We start from the raw sequence: 18,305 nt of genomic DNA, 5'->3' as shown, positions 1-18,305 counted from the left end.
CCTGGTCAATTATGATTAAACCATCATGGCAAATGCTGCCTGTGCCTCTTAAAAGAAAAGAAAGCTGCTTCGCCCGTGACATTTAGAATCATGCCGAGTTGGCTGAAAGGGGTCTCACGGTCCAGCAAGGATGCTTCTGTTTCATGTTTATTTTTGTTTGCTGGATGGATCGTATCCCGTTCTTCTTCCGAGTAGGCTTCGCTTTTAGAAAGCCAAGGATGGGGCTGCAATCTGAAGGGACCACACACAGTTTGAAAGAGGCACCTCCTCAGAAGGCAACCAAGGCGAGTGATCCGTCCCAGGGGTGGCCTGGAAAAGCAGCCCTGTGCCTAGTAAGCAGAGGCGGCTGGAGCCCAGGAGACGGCGCCACTGCGGCTCCTTTCGTGGCCCCTCAATCTCCTCCTCCTCGGCATCCAGGGACCAGGAAGGGAGAAGTCTCACAACCTCCCTCCCTGTTGCTTCCCTGAGGAATGGGCATTGCCAGGCGACCACCAAGGGCGCCAGCAGCGGCAGCTGCCCAGGACACTCCAGGGAGTGACTCGGCTGCCAGAGTCAGCCGGCGATTCCGGGTGAGGCGGGCGGGGCGAGGGTGACGGGGAGGCCGAGGTCCGGGTCTCCCTACTGCCGCCGGCCTTCGCCGCCAGCCTCCACGCCGCCGCCATCGCCACGCTGGCGGGCCCGGGCCGCCCCCGCCCCTCCTGGCCCCCTCCCGGTTCCCACATGTCGGCCTTTGAGCTCTATACGGCCACTTCAGCGGCAGGGCCGGCCCCGCCGCTGCCACATCCGCCCTCCCTGGTCCCCGCTTCTCCTCTTTGCGCTCCGGGAGCCAACATGGCCGCTGTTTCTCTGCGGCCATATCTTTCTCGGACGTTCTGGGCATGCGCTTCGCGCATGCCCAGAACGGCCGAGAAAGACATGGGCCGAGAGACACGGGATTACACCCTGGCTCTTTATTATAGAGGATTTATCAGACAGCTCAGGAAGCCTGCATTTAGAGGTGGGAGGGAGGGTGAGGTTAGAAGCTATGCAGCATGTACGGGACTCACCGCCCAGGCTTGTGAATTGCAGTCCTTGTCTGGTATCTCAGCAGATATCACGAAATGGAGGAGGCCTCTATCTGAAAATAGCAGGTCTTTTCAGCCCCTCATTCTAATTCCAGGAATTTTGTCAGCAGTAGCTCATCCCCCATGCAGACTGGCAATGGGCTGTCCAAGATGAAATCCCCCAGCATGTGTAGAACTGTAAAGATTGGTTGCATGCCTAGAATGCATCTGATATCCAAAATAAGTAGATGTCTACAGTGCTTGTTTTGATGATAAGATGAATTCATGCCATGCATCCAAGCTTTTCAGGGCTCCTGGTCTCAATAGTCTAACTACTGGGGCTACATTCTGCGTTTTGCCGAGTATAGCCATTTCACTTGAGGTTAGTTACACACAACCTCATGCAAGTTTGGAGTTTAATTTTCCCAGCTGGCAGTATCAAGAAAGTTGTTACATATGAATGGCCCAAATTTAAATTAAAAGCAATCTAGTTTCTAGTTAAATGCTTTATATTAGTAAAGCATGGTATAAATCATACCACTTTTGTGAAGAGTTTTGTTCCTTGTGTGATTAGCAATGAGTGAAAATATTGTTTTGGGTGAATGAGTGAAAATATTATTTTGGCTAAACACATCTTAATAAGCAGTGATTTCTTTTGCTGTTCACAGGATTCCCGTTGATTCCTGCCTGCATTCATGCTGCAGCACGGAGCATATATTACAATGACAAGTAAGCAAAAATTAAATCCATCCTATTTTTGCAACCATTAAAAACAAAAACAAACACTTGCTGCATGAGCAAGACAAAGCAGTTCTTCTTCCCTAATTCTGATTTATTTTCCTGCAGCTGCTGGATCAGTTCTGACACTCTTCTATTGTACATCATTCATGGCCCTATTTGTGCTGCTCTTTTGGTATGAAGTTTTTTAAAATAATCTCTTTTTCAACGGAGAACAAATATTCTTATTTTATGTCTTGGTTTAAAAAAAGACTGACCAGTGTAACTGAATATGAAAATGAGGCTGGAAGAAAGGCTCTGCCCTTGCAGAGAGGCTGGAGAGTAGCTGTGGCATAGGCTTGTTATGCAGCCTAGCGTGCACGCACGTGGTTGGAGAAGCGATTTTTACTTCTTTTCCCTCCCTTTTTTTGCAGGCTTTTGTAGGGAGGGGGAAAAAAAAGCAAAAATATCTTCCCCCTCTCCCTCCATGCACTCTGGGCTGTGGAATAAGCCTTTGCCACAGCTGCTCTCCAGCCTTTCTGTGAGGGTGGAGCCCTTCTTCTGCCCTCATATCACTAAGGAATTTGCATAAATGATGAAAATAAATATATAAAATCATATATAAATATATGATATAAACCCATGGTGCAGATACATTGAATACTGTATGAAGGTCTGGTCCTCAAAAAGGACATCATAATACTGAAAATATACCCCAAAAGACATTTGGAGTGAAATCATTGGATGCCCAGTATTTCTTTTAAGAATGGAAGATGGAATCATTTGTGCAAGAGCGGGGCCTTTTTACCAATCTTCCCTTTCCTCTGCAAGCCCTCCTCCCCACAAAAAATTGCTCCAGAGAATGAAAAAAATGGCATGTGGTTTGGAGGGCTGCAGCAAGAAGAGATCAGTGCAAATCCCTTTGCATAACAGGAAGTGCCTTCCATCCACAGAAGAAATACTTAGGATCCAACCCAAAGTGACACGAGAGATGTATGTAATCATATCCACATTCTACTAGAAACTCAGGATGGTCACAAATTATAGTAAGCCATGAGGACCCAACTGCTGCTGCTCAGACCCTATTTAGACCCTGCCTCAGATAAGAAAACAAAGGAATTCGACATAGCTGGGTTGCACCCTTCTAGCCTTGCCTGGTGTGATGGTGATGCAGTAGCAGCTTTCCCGTTTAGGGTCTTCATTCCATATGCTACTTAAGAATTTCATTTTCTTCATAGTGCTGTACTCCTTTCTTAGAGATGATTTAATTTGCTTCATTTTATGTAAAAGTTACAATACTGTGTTTTATAAATATCTGCATGCTAGAAGAATGAGTCAAAGGCCAAAACAGGGAGAGCTCAAAAATGCATAGCTCTGAAGATTATTCCATATTAAGGAGTGGGAAGAGAATGCTAATTTTAATCTGTGAAGGAAGGACATGCTGCTTGAATGTACAATAGGAGGTTAGATGAGGCAGATAAGTAGTCTTAAATCTAAATAAACCCCATGTAAAAGAATTAAAGACCTTGCTCAGCTAAACAAGCTGAAATGTTGGCCATAGCTTTCAGGAGGCCTGCTCCTACAGCAGTTTCCTACATAAAGATTTCCGGTGGCCATGACTTATTTAGCTCAGGGTTGACACATAAATCACGACACAGTGAACCTGTTTATTGGGTTGGAGAGGTTTATTTTCTCCACAGATCTATGGCTGCTTTGGTTTTTTGTAGCTATGACCCCATCCCACCAAGTCTTGTGTTATATTTCTGGGCAGACAAGGAAAAATGTGTACACATGATCATTGTTTTACCTAATTGCACAATAAGAGGAAAACCTGCTCCCCACTTCCAGTGCTGGCCAATGAATGGAAATGAAATGTTTATCAACTAAATAATTAAAAATGTATACAGTTAATATTATTAAACATTCCAGTTCACCTTTTATGGGATTGAAACATATTTGTCTGCTTGTATTTAAGTGTTTGCTGTTTTTCATATTGAAGTCTCCCCTCAGTATAGTCTGCCCCGTTCCACTGCTCCCCCCCCTTGCCTTTCTCTTTGTATAAAAAACTTATCTTTAAAATGTACACTTTTGTATTGCAACATTTCTAAAATTAGCTTGCTAGAACATTAACAGTTTCTGTTTTTGTTCCTTGTAGGTGAATCTCTTTTTCCTCTTGAACATTGTTCGTGTTCTGATAACCAAGCTAAAAGTCACCCACCAGGCAGAATCCAATCTCTACATGAAAGCTGTCAGAGCCACCCTCATTCTAGTGCCCCTCCTTGGCATTGAATTTGTCTTACTTCCCTGGAGACCTGTGGACCGTATTGCCGAAGAGATTTATGACTATGTGATGCATATCCTTGTGCATTATCAGGTATGACACCTCAAGACACACATTGCAGTTTGGGTTGTTGGTACAGGAATGCCAACAAAGTGAATGACTCTGTACATTTTAATCAATGCCTTATCTAAGCATGAGCTGTGAACCTTGTAAGGAGTATCCCCATTTTGAATCTTGTTGAAATCTGAGCTTTGCAATGAATTCTCAAGCTAAGATCTTCAGTGTAGTCCGTGTAGGGCTGCACCAAAACGGGTTTGGGGGCATTTCAATAGCATTTTCTTTCCTTATGAAATACCCCCCACCCCACCCATTGGCAGTTTTTCACTGGTCATGAAGGGGAACAAAAGTGTTTGGGCATCTGGAGTATGCCCCCTGGCACACAATTCAGAACCTGGCATCCCTGTGGTAGGTGCTGAAGAGAATGAGCTCTTCACAGTCCTGATCAGCTGCTGCTTTGCCTCCATGCTTTGTTTCGAAATGGTTCAGATTTAAATCAGATTTAGCTTTGTATTGACATCAGTAAAGGCGAGTGAAGCTTATTCAGAGTGAGGACATTTCTACAAAGAAGGGCATTTTCAAACAAAAATAAGTAAGTTTAGCTAATCAGGGTAGCAAGCAGCATGAGAAAGGTAAGCTTTTTGTATTGGGGGTTATGAGGAGAAAATTATGCTCACTCCTGAATTTTTAGCTAAGCTGTAAGTACATGATTCTTCTATATGAATCTGATTTTAATTAATTATATTATTCTTAATCCAAGTTTTAAATCCAAATGTGTTTTTTAAAAAGTTAACATCCTCTTTTGTTCTGCAGGGTTTGTTGGTGTCCACAATTTTCTGCTTTTTTAATGGAGAGGTACTGTAACTGATTTTATTGTTTGGGGAATTGGGTTAGAATAATTTGGTTGAAACTGGGCCTAGGATGAGTTTGTGAACAACCAAAGTTCTGGTGAGGAGCTTCAGTTGAAGCTGAATCCTCTGCACAGCCCCCTGGCACCATGTGGAGGTAACCATTCCCACCATGCAGTGCAGTGCTTTGCCCAGTACTGGTGGGGCCCATTTAAGCAAAAAAATAAGCTCTCTTGTGCTCCAGTGCCATCTTGGAAGGCATGCATGGATTGCTGAGAAATGTAATCTTTCCCAGTGCTTTCTCCCTAGAGTTCTATTGGCACAGTTCTGGGAAGAACTACATTTCCTAGGGTTCCATGCATGCCTTCCAAGATGCTGCTGTGCTCAGTTCTCTTGAAGCGTCCTGCCTCTTGTGCTGGGGAAAGCATAGCACTTTCTGGAGGTCAGCACTTCAAGGCCAAAGTAGCCCCTGATTGGAAAATAGTGATGATTGCTGGTGTACTGCCACCCACCAAAGACTCATTATGTGAGGCAGTGTTCATATAGCGAGATTTAAAACAGCCACCACATGGTTGGTGTGGTCATACAAACCATCACACTCCTTGGCTTATATATACTGTTTAGGACTACCAGGCTTCTCTAACTGTTCACTGTAGATGTTTCTCAAGTACTGACTTGCCATCAGTATGAGGCAGGAAGTCACCTGAATTTTCCTTCAAGAAAGAAATGCATTTCTTACCACTTGACCATGGACCGAAGAGAGGTAACAGCACTGGTGCTATGCAATGTTCCCTGTAACAGGGATTCCCAGACGTTGTTGACTTCAACTCCCAGCATCCTCAGCTGAAGTGGCCTTTGGCTGGGGATGAAGGGAGTTGCAGTCACCCGCATCTGAGAATCCCTCTTACAGGGAACACTGGTGCTGTGTTGCCAAAAGAGGGATATGTGGGATTCTAGATGGCTTGCTAAGGATGTAAACTGCTATATCAGTTTTTCTCTGGAGCCATTTAGCATTAAATAGTATAATAAACATGCACGAGGAGTGATGACATGACATTGTAGTATTAGGACAGCACTTCTCAGGAAACGATAACAAAATTTAATAATAGTGCAGATTATGCAGATTTCCACTCCTGATGTCAGTTCTGCTTGGAGTTTTTTACTGTTTTACCCAAGCCCCTAGTAAATCCAGTTTCCTGTTGCACAGGTGGCCTACCATATTGTATGAACGGAAACTATTGTAAAACAGAACTTCCTTTCAATGAAGCGGATAAACAAATATGGCCCTCGAGTACTTTCATCTATTTTATCCCATGTATTTTTAACCAATGTAGGAAAGCATGCTAAACTCTATTCAGGAAACAGTTTTTCCATCGGCTTTATGGAAACATGAATCAGGTTCACTGATTGAGAGCTCTTGCCAGCATAAGCCAGCTCATAACTTTTAGGAGGATAGATTATTTTATACCTTGCTGAGCATCTGGCATTGGCCAGTCTCTTTGTAGAATATCTATTGATCACATCTGTATACTGTCCTTCCTCCTGGTAGCTCACACCAGTGTATAGAGGTCCCCAGGGAATCTCCATCCAGAGAGAGCCAGTTGAAACTGACTTCATTTCAGAGACTAGATTGAATCAAGCACTTGCAGACTATTCTGTATCATTGTTAGATATTAAGGCTGTGCACACAAGCAGCCAAACCCAGGCTACAGCAACCCAGCCTGGGTTGGGCTGCCCATGTGCACCGCTGGGATCGAGGCCAATCCTGATGCTGCTCTCGCAGGTAGCCCTTCTCAACCCCGGCACCAGTGTCGTGTGTATGTTCTGGCTGCATGCAGCCCAAGCATACACAGAGCACTCGACTCCCAGGGAAATTGCCCAAGGCACCACATTCATTGCACAGTGTATGGGAGTCTGGGAAAATGAGTCACGGCCTCCAGAGATTCATGCTGTTCCATACAGTGCAGATCTTGTGGGCACACAACAGGGCACCGAAAAGGAGTTCAGCAATTGTCTGGGGGGAACGTAAGTGCATCCCTGCTTTCTAGTCCCCTGTCCACCCTCTGTTTAGGTTGTGTGCATAGCCTTTCTATGAGGCTATTCATACTAAGGGAGCCCAGCCGCATGTGTGAACTGGCAGGAGCCACCCGGATCCCACCGGCAAGCCCACTTAATTCCCCCTTATTTGTTTTATTTATTTATTTATTCATTTATTTATTCATTCGATTTATATACTGCCCTTCTAAAATGGCTCAGGGCAATTTACAATGGGATAAAAACATTTAAAACCAGTTAACAATTAAAATCAAAACTATAAAAACAGAATAAAACCAATTTAAACATACAAACAGATTTTTCTTTTTAAAAAAACCCTGGAAAACTAGGACAACCATTTAAAAACAGTTTACAGCACTTTAAAAATCCTGAAAGGCCCGGTCAAGCACTCTCCTAAAAGACAGTAATGAACTCAAATTACGGATTTGTGCTGGGAGTGCATTCCACAGCCCAGGAGCAGCTACAGAGAAGGCCCGCCTCTGAGTCATCACCAGACGAACCGGTGGTAACTGGAGACGGACCTCCTCAGATGACCTTAACGTGTGGTGGAGTTCATGCAGAAGAAGACGCTCTCTAAGATAACTCAGACCTAAGCCATTCAGGGCTTTAAAAGGAATAACTAGCACTTTGTATTTTGCCTGGAAACATATTGGCAGCCAGTGTAACTGTTTCAAGACAGGCATAATATGGGCTCTCCGGGTTGCCCCAGATACCAATCTGGCTGCCACATTTTGAACTAAATGAGGTTTCCAAAGTACGGACAAAGGCAGCCCCACATAGAACATTGCAGTAGTCAAGCTGGGAGGTTACCAGCTGATGCACCACTGTTTTGAGGTCATTCTCTTCAAGGAACGGGCGCAGCTGTTGAATCAGCCAGAGCTGATAGAAAGCACTCCTGGCCATGGCCTCCACCTGAGATACCAGGGTGAGGCCTGGGTCCAGGAGTACTCCCAAGCTGTACACCTGCTCCTTCTGAGGGAGTGTAACCCCATCCAGCACAGGAAGATCTAACTCACCCCTCAGATTCTGAGCCCCCACAATGAGCACCTCTGTCTTGCTTGGATTCAGCTTCAATTTGTTATCCTGCATCCAGCCCATTACTGCCTGTAGGCAGGCATTTAGAGAATGAGTGCCATTTCCTGAAGATGAAAAGGAGAAGTAGATTTGGGTGCCATCAGCATACTGATAACACCCAGCACCAAACCTCCTGATGACCTCACCCAGAGGTTTCATGTAGATATTGAAAAACATTGGTGACAGATTGGAGCCCTGAGGGACTCCATATAACAGTTCCCATTTTGAGGAGCAACTGTCGCCAAGCTCCACCATCTGGAATCTACCCGAGAGATAGAAGTGGAACCACTGCAAAGCAGTGCCCCCATCACCAACTCTCCCAGACGATCCAGAAGGATACCATGGTCGATGGTATCAAGCACCGCCAAGAGATCCAGAAGAACCTGCAGAGTCACACTCCCTCTGTCGGTTCCCCGGTAAAGGTCATCCATCAGGCCGTCCAAGGCTGTCTAACCCCATAGCCAGCTCTAAAGCCAGTTTGAAATGGGTCTAGATAATCAGTTTCCTCCAAAACTGCCTGGAGCTGGGCAGCCACCACCCTCTCAATCACCTTGCCAACTAAGGGAGATTGGAGACTGGCCTATAACTATCCATCGCTAAGGGGTCCAGGAGAGGCTTCTTAATGAGTGGTCTAACCATTGCCTCCTTCAGACAAGGAGGCATCCTCCCCTCCCTCAGCAATGCATTTATGATAACTAGGCCACCTCCAGCAATCTCCCTGCTAGATAGAAGCAGACAAATCGGACAAGGATCCAGAGAACAGGTGGTAGGCCTCACCGCCCCAAGCAGCTTATCCGCATCCTCAGGAGTCACAGATTGAAACTAACCCAATCTAATACTGCAAGAGGGATCCCACTGGACACCTGTTTCATAGACCTTGCAGAAATAGTGCAGTCCAAGTCGGCCCGAATAAAGGAGACCTTGCTCTCAAAGAACCCATTATAAGCGTCATGGCAGAATGACTCCGGGGACTTATTTGAAATAGAAGGAGCAGAGACTAAACTCCTCACAATGTGAGATAGCTCTGCTGAGCGTGAACCTGCAGTAACAATCCGCGCAGACCAAAATCTTTTTCGCTGCACGCACCGTCATCACATAAGTCTTCAAATGGGACACATTTTGCATCCTGTCAGATTCGAACCAAGTTCTCCTCCATGTGTGCTGTAGTTGCCTACACAACCACTTCAGCCCTCGCAACTCCTCAGTATAACAAGGGGCCATTTTTGAAGCAGGTCGGAAGGGACACTTAGGAGCAATCAGGTCTAATGCCCTGATGAGTTCCCTGTTCCAGGTTCCCACCAAGGCATCGACAGAATCACCGGCCGCACCAACGTCAAAATCCTCCAAGGCCTTTTGAAATCCCACTGGGTCCAGCAGCCTTTTCGGACAGACCATCCTAATAGGTCCACCACCCCTGCAGGGGTGGGTTGCGGCTGTGAGACAAACCTTAACTAGGTAGTGGTCCGTCCATGACAATCGGGTAACCACCAGATCCCCCACCCACGGAACACCCCCCTGATCCGAACAGAAGACCAAATCCAGTGTGTGGCCGGCAACATGAGTTGGTTCAAAAATTAATTGGGATAGGCCCATAGTTGTCATGGCCGCTATGAACTCCTGAGCTGTACCAGACAAGCCATTCCCAAAGTGGATATTGAAGTCCCCCAGCACCAAGAGCCTGGGAGACTCCAAGACCAACTCCGTGACCAGCTCGGTCAGCTCAGTGAGGGAGTCAGTTGGGCAGTGGGGTGGATGGTACACCAGCAGAATCCCCAATCTATCCCCAGTCTCAAAAATATGCACTCAATATAAGTCAGCTGTCTCACAGGGGCCCTGGTAAGGGAAATAGTATTCTTATGGACCACAGCCACTCCACCCCCACCCCCACCCACTTCCCCTGGCCTGCTCCATGACAGAGTAACTTGGAGGGAGAAGCTGAGCCCACACTGGACCACTCGCCTCCCCCAACCAGGTCTCAGTTATACATGCCAGGTCAGCTCCCTCATCCACGATCAAATTATGGACAATTTCAGTCTTATTCTGAACTGGCCTGGCATTGCAGAGGAGCAAAGCTAGACTCTGTGGGTCATTGGAGATGCTCCCCGAGGACTGAGAGTTGACAAAGCAGTTGGAAGTAGAAACAGTTACCAAATTACTGATTTCCCTTCCCCTGTAAAGGCCAGCTGCTCTGCCAGTGCCAATTCTTCAATTCCCCACCACTTCAGTAATAGCTACCCCAGAACTGCCGGGCACACCCCCAGCACCATCCCACTCAAGAGAGCCCAAACACATACCTGCAAAAGGCCTGGCACAACCCAACCCCCCGCCCCTTAGTCACACACTCTCAGGCCCAGCCCCAAAGGCCGGCTGGCCGCCTATATGCAGCCCAGCGGCCACACTGACGGCTACGCCTTTGGCGAGCCTCCTTGTTTTTAAGCCTGCAAGCCCCGAAAGCTGCTCCTCCCACAATCAGCTCCCAGGACAAGTGACAGGTGGTGCAGTTCAGTCTGGGAGGCTGGCAGCCAGCCAGCTGGAACTTGGCAACAGACGAGCAGACAGGCAGGCTGCTCCCCGTCTGGGCTGGAGTTTCCACAGGAGGCAAAGGGGCTAGTCAAGCCCGCTCTCCCCGCAGAACCTTCTTAGGCTCTCCACACTGCTTGTGTGGAGAGCCTTTATGTTTTATAAAAGTTTCCCTTCATGTAAAATTGCAGCCACTTTATGGAAATCTGCAAGCAGACCCTTGTTCGGGAATTCTCAAAAGATGTGATAGCGAGAGCCAATTAGGGTGTCTCTGCACTTCCCCAGTGTGCTAAAGCCAGAGAGCTCAGCTGGGATAGGTTCTGGGCCTGGAGACAAGCACATTTGTGGCAAATAAGGGGAGTGTAGCTTGTGGGCCTAGAGCATTGCTTAAAGTCCTCACAGAAAGAGACTCCAGAGAAGGGAGGAATCCCAGTGTGAAAAGTAGGAGCAGCTTGATCAGCCACCTCACTCTGTCAGCACAGTTGTCATGGAAACATCCAGCTGTCTGAGTCCTAGTACTGTGAAAATGAAAGAGCAAGTGGTCAAGGAGAAGCTACACCTCACTTCACAATTGCCTGTGTTTTCTTCAAACTGTGCCCCTTGAAGAAAGCACAGCATATTCTCCACAGTTTGAGAATACGGGCATTAAATGACCTGATTGACCAAAGAGTCTGGAACTGGAAGCTTATTATGTTCATAAAGAGGCAGGAAGCGTATTGTTTGACTCACTGTGAGGTCAGTGTCCCAGAGCATCTGTAGGTGAGGATTTAGTGTTCAAGTGCTAACCCTCAGCTTTTCCTTTCACTTACCTAGTCTTTGTTTTCCTCTTCCCTGCAAAAGGTCCAGTCTGTTCTGACAAGACATTGGAATCAATATCGGATCCAGTTTGAGCACAGCTTTGCCCACTCTGACGCTCTTCGCTCAGCTTCTTACACAGTCTCCACCTCTCTCACGGACGGCCAAAGCTACAATCACGATTGCAACAGTGAACATTTAAATGGGAAAAGCTACCATGACATGGAAAATATTGGTTTTAAAGCTGACAAGTTGTATGGCTGATTCACAAGACTCTATTTTGTATGAATGACTTCATGAACAGAGAGGACCTTTTTTGTCGAGCTTCGGACATGGTTGATCTTGAAGGATATGATGAATTTCAGTGCGTTTCCCATATGTGCTCATGCCATTAGCATAGTATCTTACTTGTGAGTGTGTTGTTCTTGTTCATTTGTACACTGGAGCTAGTCATGCCCATCAAATGAAATGTTAGACTTCGACCTCTGGATTCTCAACATCTAGAAAAATACTTGTTGAAATTTTAATTGGGATCAATCAAGCTCTAGTTTTATGCATCTGTGTATATGTTTTGTACATATAAATATTATCAAAATGGATAACTTTGCCTCCTCAGTTTCTACTGTGTAGACAAAGTGAGCAATTATTTTGTATGAAGGGATTCAAAAGAGGTTTCTTATTTTTGCAGTAGTTTGTATCATGACTGGGTTCTCTTTGAGGCCATTTTGCTTGCTCACAAAAACTTGTAAATACTGTATTTATCATATTATGTTGTCTTTCAGTGCAACCAACAAACATAACCTGAATTAGTACCAAATGCAGATTCAGTATTGCAAAGCACAATTCAGATTGACTGTGCTTCATTTAACTTTGACAAAGATAGATAGTAAATCTGCTGTATAAACAATAATTCAAATCCAGTTTAAAATCAGTAGTGACTTACCTGAATCATAATTAAAGTGTTCCAATGGTTTTAGTAAGCCGTAACCTGCAATCCTGTGCACACTTATTTAGGATTAGGATCCATGAAACTCAACGAGACTAGCTTTTGAGTAAACATTCATAGAATTGGGCTGTTAGTCACCACTAAACCTTAGCTCAATAGGAGCCAATATGCTGGCTAGTTTTGTCTAGGGATGTGCACAAAACAGATTTTGTTTTTTGTTTTGAGCTTGAAACAAAATTCAGAAGGCCAAAACGTTTTGTTGAAACAGCGGTCAACCCAGTTGTTTCAATGGAACAAAACTCGAAATGTTTTGAGTGGTTTCAACCATAGGGAACAATGGGGGAACTTGAAACACCCAATTGTTCCCCATGTGTAGCTCCTAGGAACACCAAAGTGGGTTGGGTGGTAGGGCATGATGGTTGCTACCTACTACCCAACCCACAAAAGATATGGGCAAGTGGGCTATTTTTAACTAATTTTTAACCTTTACCACAAGCCCCCATAGGATTGCAAGCCAGTGCCAGAAAACTAATCAGCAAGGACCTCTAAAATGGTGCTCCCTAAGTTTCGAATTGAAACGGCATTGTTTTATCTTGAAGCAGGCCCTTTCTTTAAAAGGTTTCGTTTTGAGTTCGAAATGGCTTGTTTTGAGTTGAAACATTTCAGCGTCAAAACTTCTTGCATATCCCTAGTTTTGACCACTGTTTTGGACTGAGCATATTACAAAGGCATTCGGAATATTAAGGCCAGCATTTTATTGTGTACTTCTGCCATTTCAAGGTTGTTCTACAGAGATGCTTGGTTTACAATTACTAATACTCACATTTGCTGCCTCCTTCCAATCTTTTGCAGCTATGGGAACTGTGATGCACATTTGGAGCTCTAATGTGATGAATAGGTTTCCCCACGCCTTTAATAAAGGGATCCTGTCCAGTTGCTCTGTGTTTGCACTAGAGCACACAGCCCGTTTGAGTCTCTTTGTCCTGAAAATAATTATGGTGTAAACAGAGCCCAAGTACCACAAACAGATAATGGTTAGCACTTCAGTTCAAGCGTTTAAGCCTAGGCAATATCTGACTGTTGGTCAAGAGCATGTTGGCTTTTGCAGGGGAATGCCTGAAGGCAGTTTACTTTCCTTTTGCCCTCTATTTTTGTTCATTGGAAGTCACTCAGACATAGATATTGTTTTGTCTTGTGCAGAACTCTCAAGAGCCTACAACCAGCACTTTATACTAGAAAAAGTGTGGAGTATCTTCCACTATCTTCTGAAAATGAACTGCAGTTCTGCACGCAGTTAAGCTGCTTAAATCCAATTGAAGTTAATAGGATATGTGAGAGCCTAACTGTGCAGGCTTGCAGCTATAGCCTTATGAGAAAAACCTCTTAAGGTCTGTATAGAAGAGTTAGGTAAGGATTTTCCTTATTAATTTGTGGTGGTTGATGTTACTGGGCTTTATTCTGCTGCTTTCACTTAAACTGAGAAGAGCTTTCAGTGGATAATAGCTCTGTTTGTATTTTTAGCTAATCACAGTTGTGGAAAATACTTTGTAGTATTAAAAACATCAGGAAGTCTTGTAAGAACTGTCTTGAAATGCAGCATGCTGTGCTTTTGTGAAATGTTTTAATTTTTTTTAAAGTATGTATGTTGAATACATACAGTGGTGGGCCACTGTGCGAAACAGGATGCTGGACTAGATGGGCCTTGGGCCTGATCCAGCAGGGCTGTTCTTATGTAATGAGTAAGAACATGGAACTAAGTGAAAAAGTGAGTGCTTGGAATGACTTGGCAAAAAAAAAAAAAAGATTCCCCCCACCCCCAGAGTCTGTAATTTAATGTGAAAGACAGAGATGTTCAGCTTCTATCATAGTTGATAGGATTTTCTCCTGCAGAAGTATTTCTGACTGTGAAAGCCACTGGGGAAGAATGAAAAGAAACTCTATCTCCCCCGCCGCACGCGCGCACCCCCCCCCCGAACAATCTGTTTTCAAGTGTTGTGGTGAAACATGAAGTGTCCGACTTGCTTCTTTTTCAAGGTTGTATGTTAATTGTCATTTAACGGGCTTCTATAGGCAGCTAATTAGTTAGTTGCAATGCTTAGGGGGTCAAAAGGCTTTGAATGATTGTCAACATGATTTTATCATTACATTCACAGGAAAGCATTACAGAAAGTTTAGTGAATGCTTGCTCTTTGCTCCTTTTTTCAGTATGCTACTGGCTGTTTGTTATTGGCTGAATATGAAATGGCTATTGATGTTACATATTTAACATTATTCTCAGGGCCATTTCTTCATTTTGAAAAGTGTAGATGTATGCAGAGCTCAGTGCAGGTCACAAATTCCCTAGAAGAAAGGAAAATTCAGCTTCCAAAGAATCTCTCTTTTAAGAAAACAAAACTAAACACTGCTTTTACCCTATATGGTTGTGAACGTTGTTATGGCTGTTTGATAGCATGTAAATAATGCCTGGTGCCATCTCAGAAGCCAGAGCTATTGCTAAACAAGATTTCCAATTGTCAGAAGGAACTCTTCCACTGAAAGATCTTACAGTCCCTCATATTTGTAGCTGGGATAGATCTCAGCCTCATACCCTGGTTTATTTTGAAACGTGGGCTAGAATAAACCAGGATTCCTCAGTTTGAATACAATGAGAGATCCTAGTTTGTCCAGGATAAGAAGTAGAATTCCTCCTCTCCTCACATTCAAAGTTGGAGTTGGCAGGGGTGGGGGCGGGGGCGCACACATGCCTGATTAAGGGACCTCTCATGAAACCAGGCTTATGTTATGTCTGAACCGGGCCAATGTCATGTTTTAATTAAACTCAACTGCATGCATCTTTCTTGAGAAGATGACACACAAACCCTGCTGTTGGCCCCATCCCACATCACTGAACAGCTGTTGGACAGCATTTTTCCTTGGATCTCAGGACATGGGTGTGGTATCCTGTCTTTCAAAAGTAACATGAGACCCTCTGATGTCCAGCAATCACTTGAACATTTTTCTCTTCATAGATTTTGATCTAAGAAACTACTTAGTTGACACATCTGCGTAAAAGTCAGAATAAGCTGATCACACCCAAGGCCATGCTGTGGCTTTCTTATGATGGGGAATTCTCTGCATATGTAGTGTAGGATCTCTGTGTGCCTCTGGAATATTTTTTTCATAGAAGACAAATGGAAAATTCTTGGACTTTGGATTGGCCTCATGTCTGTAATAGGACAGACACTGCCCCATTACATTTTCTGGCAGCCACTTTTATTTATTTCTAAAGGACCCACCAACATAATTTTAACCTTCTTTAAGACCCACCTATCATTTCCTTGCACTGATGCTGGAAATTAAAACACTTTCAACTTTGGTGCTGCACTGTCACAGCACAGGGCTTTTTCAAATATGCATGTCCTTTACATGATCTGTCATTACTTGTGGATTCTCAGGTGACTAAGTGAATCTTCTCTGTTGAAAATGTTTTACATGAGAATGGATATCAGGTGATAGGAAAGCTCTCTAGTGACTAATCTGTGATAAGTCATCATTTGGTGTTGTAATTGGGATAATCATGCCTATGTGAACCAAGTCTTAGTGCAGGCCTGCTCAGTTTAGGCCCCCAGCGATTTTTTGGACTACAACTCACATAATCCCCAGCTACAGTGTCCAATAGCCAGGAATTATGGGAATTGTAGGCCAACATCTTCAGGAGGGCTGAAGTTGAGCAGCCCTGTCTTAGTGGCTTACACCCAGGAATCCCATGAGCAAATGGTAGGTTCTAACTCATCTGTCTAGAAATCATTATATTCTCATATGGGAAGGATGATGTGTTGTGTTCTAAATGTTAGTGGACATTTTGGAATAATGGCATTTCTGAAGGTTGTTGAAATCTCTTTTAAAACTATGCCACTTCCATTTCTTTCTGTTATTCACTGCAAATATACATCAGCAGGATTCAGAAAGGGGAATGTTTTTTAAAGCTCTTACCTTGCATTTGTTATCTGTAACAATAACTCTCTAAATTTTTAATGTTTCTGGATATTTCTTCAAATTAATGAATATCTATTTTGCTGCTGCTGCATTCAGTTAATAAAATGTCAGAAATGACCAGGGTTTTTTGTGATCCCTGAAAAGCCTGAAATTATTCTCGAAAGCTAAAGTAGCATATCAACATTGTAAGAAAAGTGTCACAGCAATTCTTCTCTACTGGCTTACGCATCTCTGTTCCAGTTTCATGCTGTGCAGTACTGGATATCAAACAATATTCAATATTGTAGCACCCCAATTAAACATCATGACAGCTATGTACTATGCGATGGAGGAGCTGGGATGGGATATGAAATTTCATGTCAAGGTGGTTTCCACAGTGGCATTCCTTTTCAGCTATTTGGAATAACAAATTATAAATGTTTTGAACCATAAAATTATTGGTTTTAGACAGCTTCTGGCTTCCTGTAATACAGAATCTGATAAGGAATCGATGCCAACTTTATTTATCTTGACTAGAGCTATATGGAATAGTCAAATGGCTACGTTTGAGTGTCAAGACTTTATTTTTGAAGAATTCTAATAGTGTCTGAAAATGTTGCTCTTGATCTTTTTACCATAATTCCATTGCCCTTGTACATAGCACTGTTAATGTGCAGGTGCTATATAGTGGGTGGCTTCACACATAAAGGTAGCAAGTAAGTAGCAAGTAAGTAGGAGGGAACCCTTGGTTCCTGGCAAATGAGCACTTTAGGCATGTGTTTTTTCCTCTTTTTGTGTTGTCCAAAACCCAACAAAAGTGTTGGGTTGCCAATGTTGGATCCCCTCCACCACCCACCTTCTGCCACCCAATTTCAAACCTAGATTACAAATGTCAGCTGGTGGAAAGGACCCAACATTTCCAAGTTTGGGTGACTCTGAAAGAGGTACAAATACACCTGGAGCATGTGCTCACCAGAAACTGGTGGTTCTCTCCTCCTTACTTGCCACTGTTACATATAAAGCTGTCCACTGTTGAACACTGTTCATGTGACCAATTTTGATACAATCAACACACGTAGAAAGGTAGCACCATTGCAGCCTCATCCTATGTGCATTCATTTGATTGCATGAGCAAACCTTTTCTGTCTGAGCATGGTGCTTGCCTACTTTATTGGGTTCCCTAGATATGGTGAGATACATGTACAGAGATTTCCCTTTACTGTGTCTTCATTAAAGAGGTATACATTTTTTGTATTATTGATCTGAATAGAAGTTTTGTACCATCCCACTGGTTGGTCACTGTTCTGTTTTTCCTCCCACTTCCATAAGCAAAGTCTTGTATTTGTTCAGAGTTTCTTTCATTACACCATTGCACCGTTAATTCTGTCTGCCAACTTTTTTTAAATAGGAGAAACTCAACTTGGCTACTCATTGATCCCGTCCCAAAAACCCTCTGCTTTTTCTTTCCTTTTTTGGCACACTGGATCAAAGTTATCAGGAGGTGTGAGGGCATGTTAAACATTAGAGGTAGCACCAGTAGAGCTAGCAGGGAAATGTCTAGAGAACAGGGCTTGTTTGACTTTCATTACGGACTAGTAAAAGAGCCATCTGGTCAATGTTGGGATTTTCTAATAAAGATTGGTGAAATAGCACAAATGCAGACTTTACATGGGGGGGACGGGGGATGAAAACCAAAGCATCTGGTTCACAGAAAGAGGAAATGCATATGTATGCACTGGGACAGTGAGGGACAAACCAGAGATGAGAGCTGGTCTGGATGTGCCTATTTGAAAACACATTTATGTCCTGTTGAGTTAGCATAAATAACAGAGTATCTATATGAGAACAATCTTCCTTTCTGACTGGTGGGAAGATTTCTGGAACTCTTGCAACGTCAACTCCCTTTGAGAATAAATGGCTGGAGATTGTTATGTCTTCATAAAAAGTCTCTTTATTTATAGATGCACAGGATAAGAAGTTTATAGAGATGAAGCAGCCTAAAAGAACAAGCAGTG

The 18,305-nt window shown here is 43.9% G+C and overlaps 1 protein-coding gene across 8 annotated transcripts in view; it reads left to right on the top strand.

Moving 5' to 3' along the window:
• CALCRL (calcitonin receptor like receptor) overlaps positions 1 to 16,428 on the top strand; it is a 126,550-nt gene extending 110,122 nt beyond the window's left edge. For all 8 annotated transcript variants that reach the window (XM_053272313.1, XM_053272343.1, XM_053272333.1 and 5 more), the window contains 5 exons: positions 1,712 to 1,772; positions 1,890 to 1,956; positions 3,916 to 4,134; positions 4,912 to 4,953; positions 11,436 to 16,428. In XM_053272313.1, the coding sequence (XP_053128288.1) occupies positions 1,712 to 1,772; positions 1,890 to 1,956; positions 3,916 to 4,134; positions 4,912 to 4,953; positions 11,436 to 11,654 (608 nt within the window). In that variant the 3' untranslated portion in view covers positions 11,655 to 16,428. The remainder of the gene's footprint in view (positions 1 to 1,711; positions 1,773 to 1,889; positions 1,957 to 3,915; positions 4,135 to 4,911; positions 4,954 to 11,435) is intronic.
• The last annotated feature ends 1,877 nt before the right edge of the window (positions 16,429 to 18,305 follow it).

Source organism: Hemicordylus capensis, chromosome 1 (genome assembly GCF_027244095.1).
Source record: "Hemicordylus capensis ecotype Gifberg chromosome 1, rHemCap1.1.pri, whole genome shotgun sequence".
Taxonomy (NCBI): Eukaryota; Metazoa; Chordata; class Lepidosauria; order Squamata; family Cordylidae; genus Hemicordylus; species Hemicordylus capensis.
This window is presented reverse-complemented; position numbering and strand designations above follow the sequence as displayed.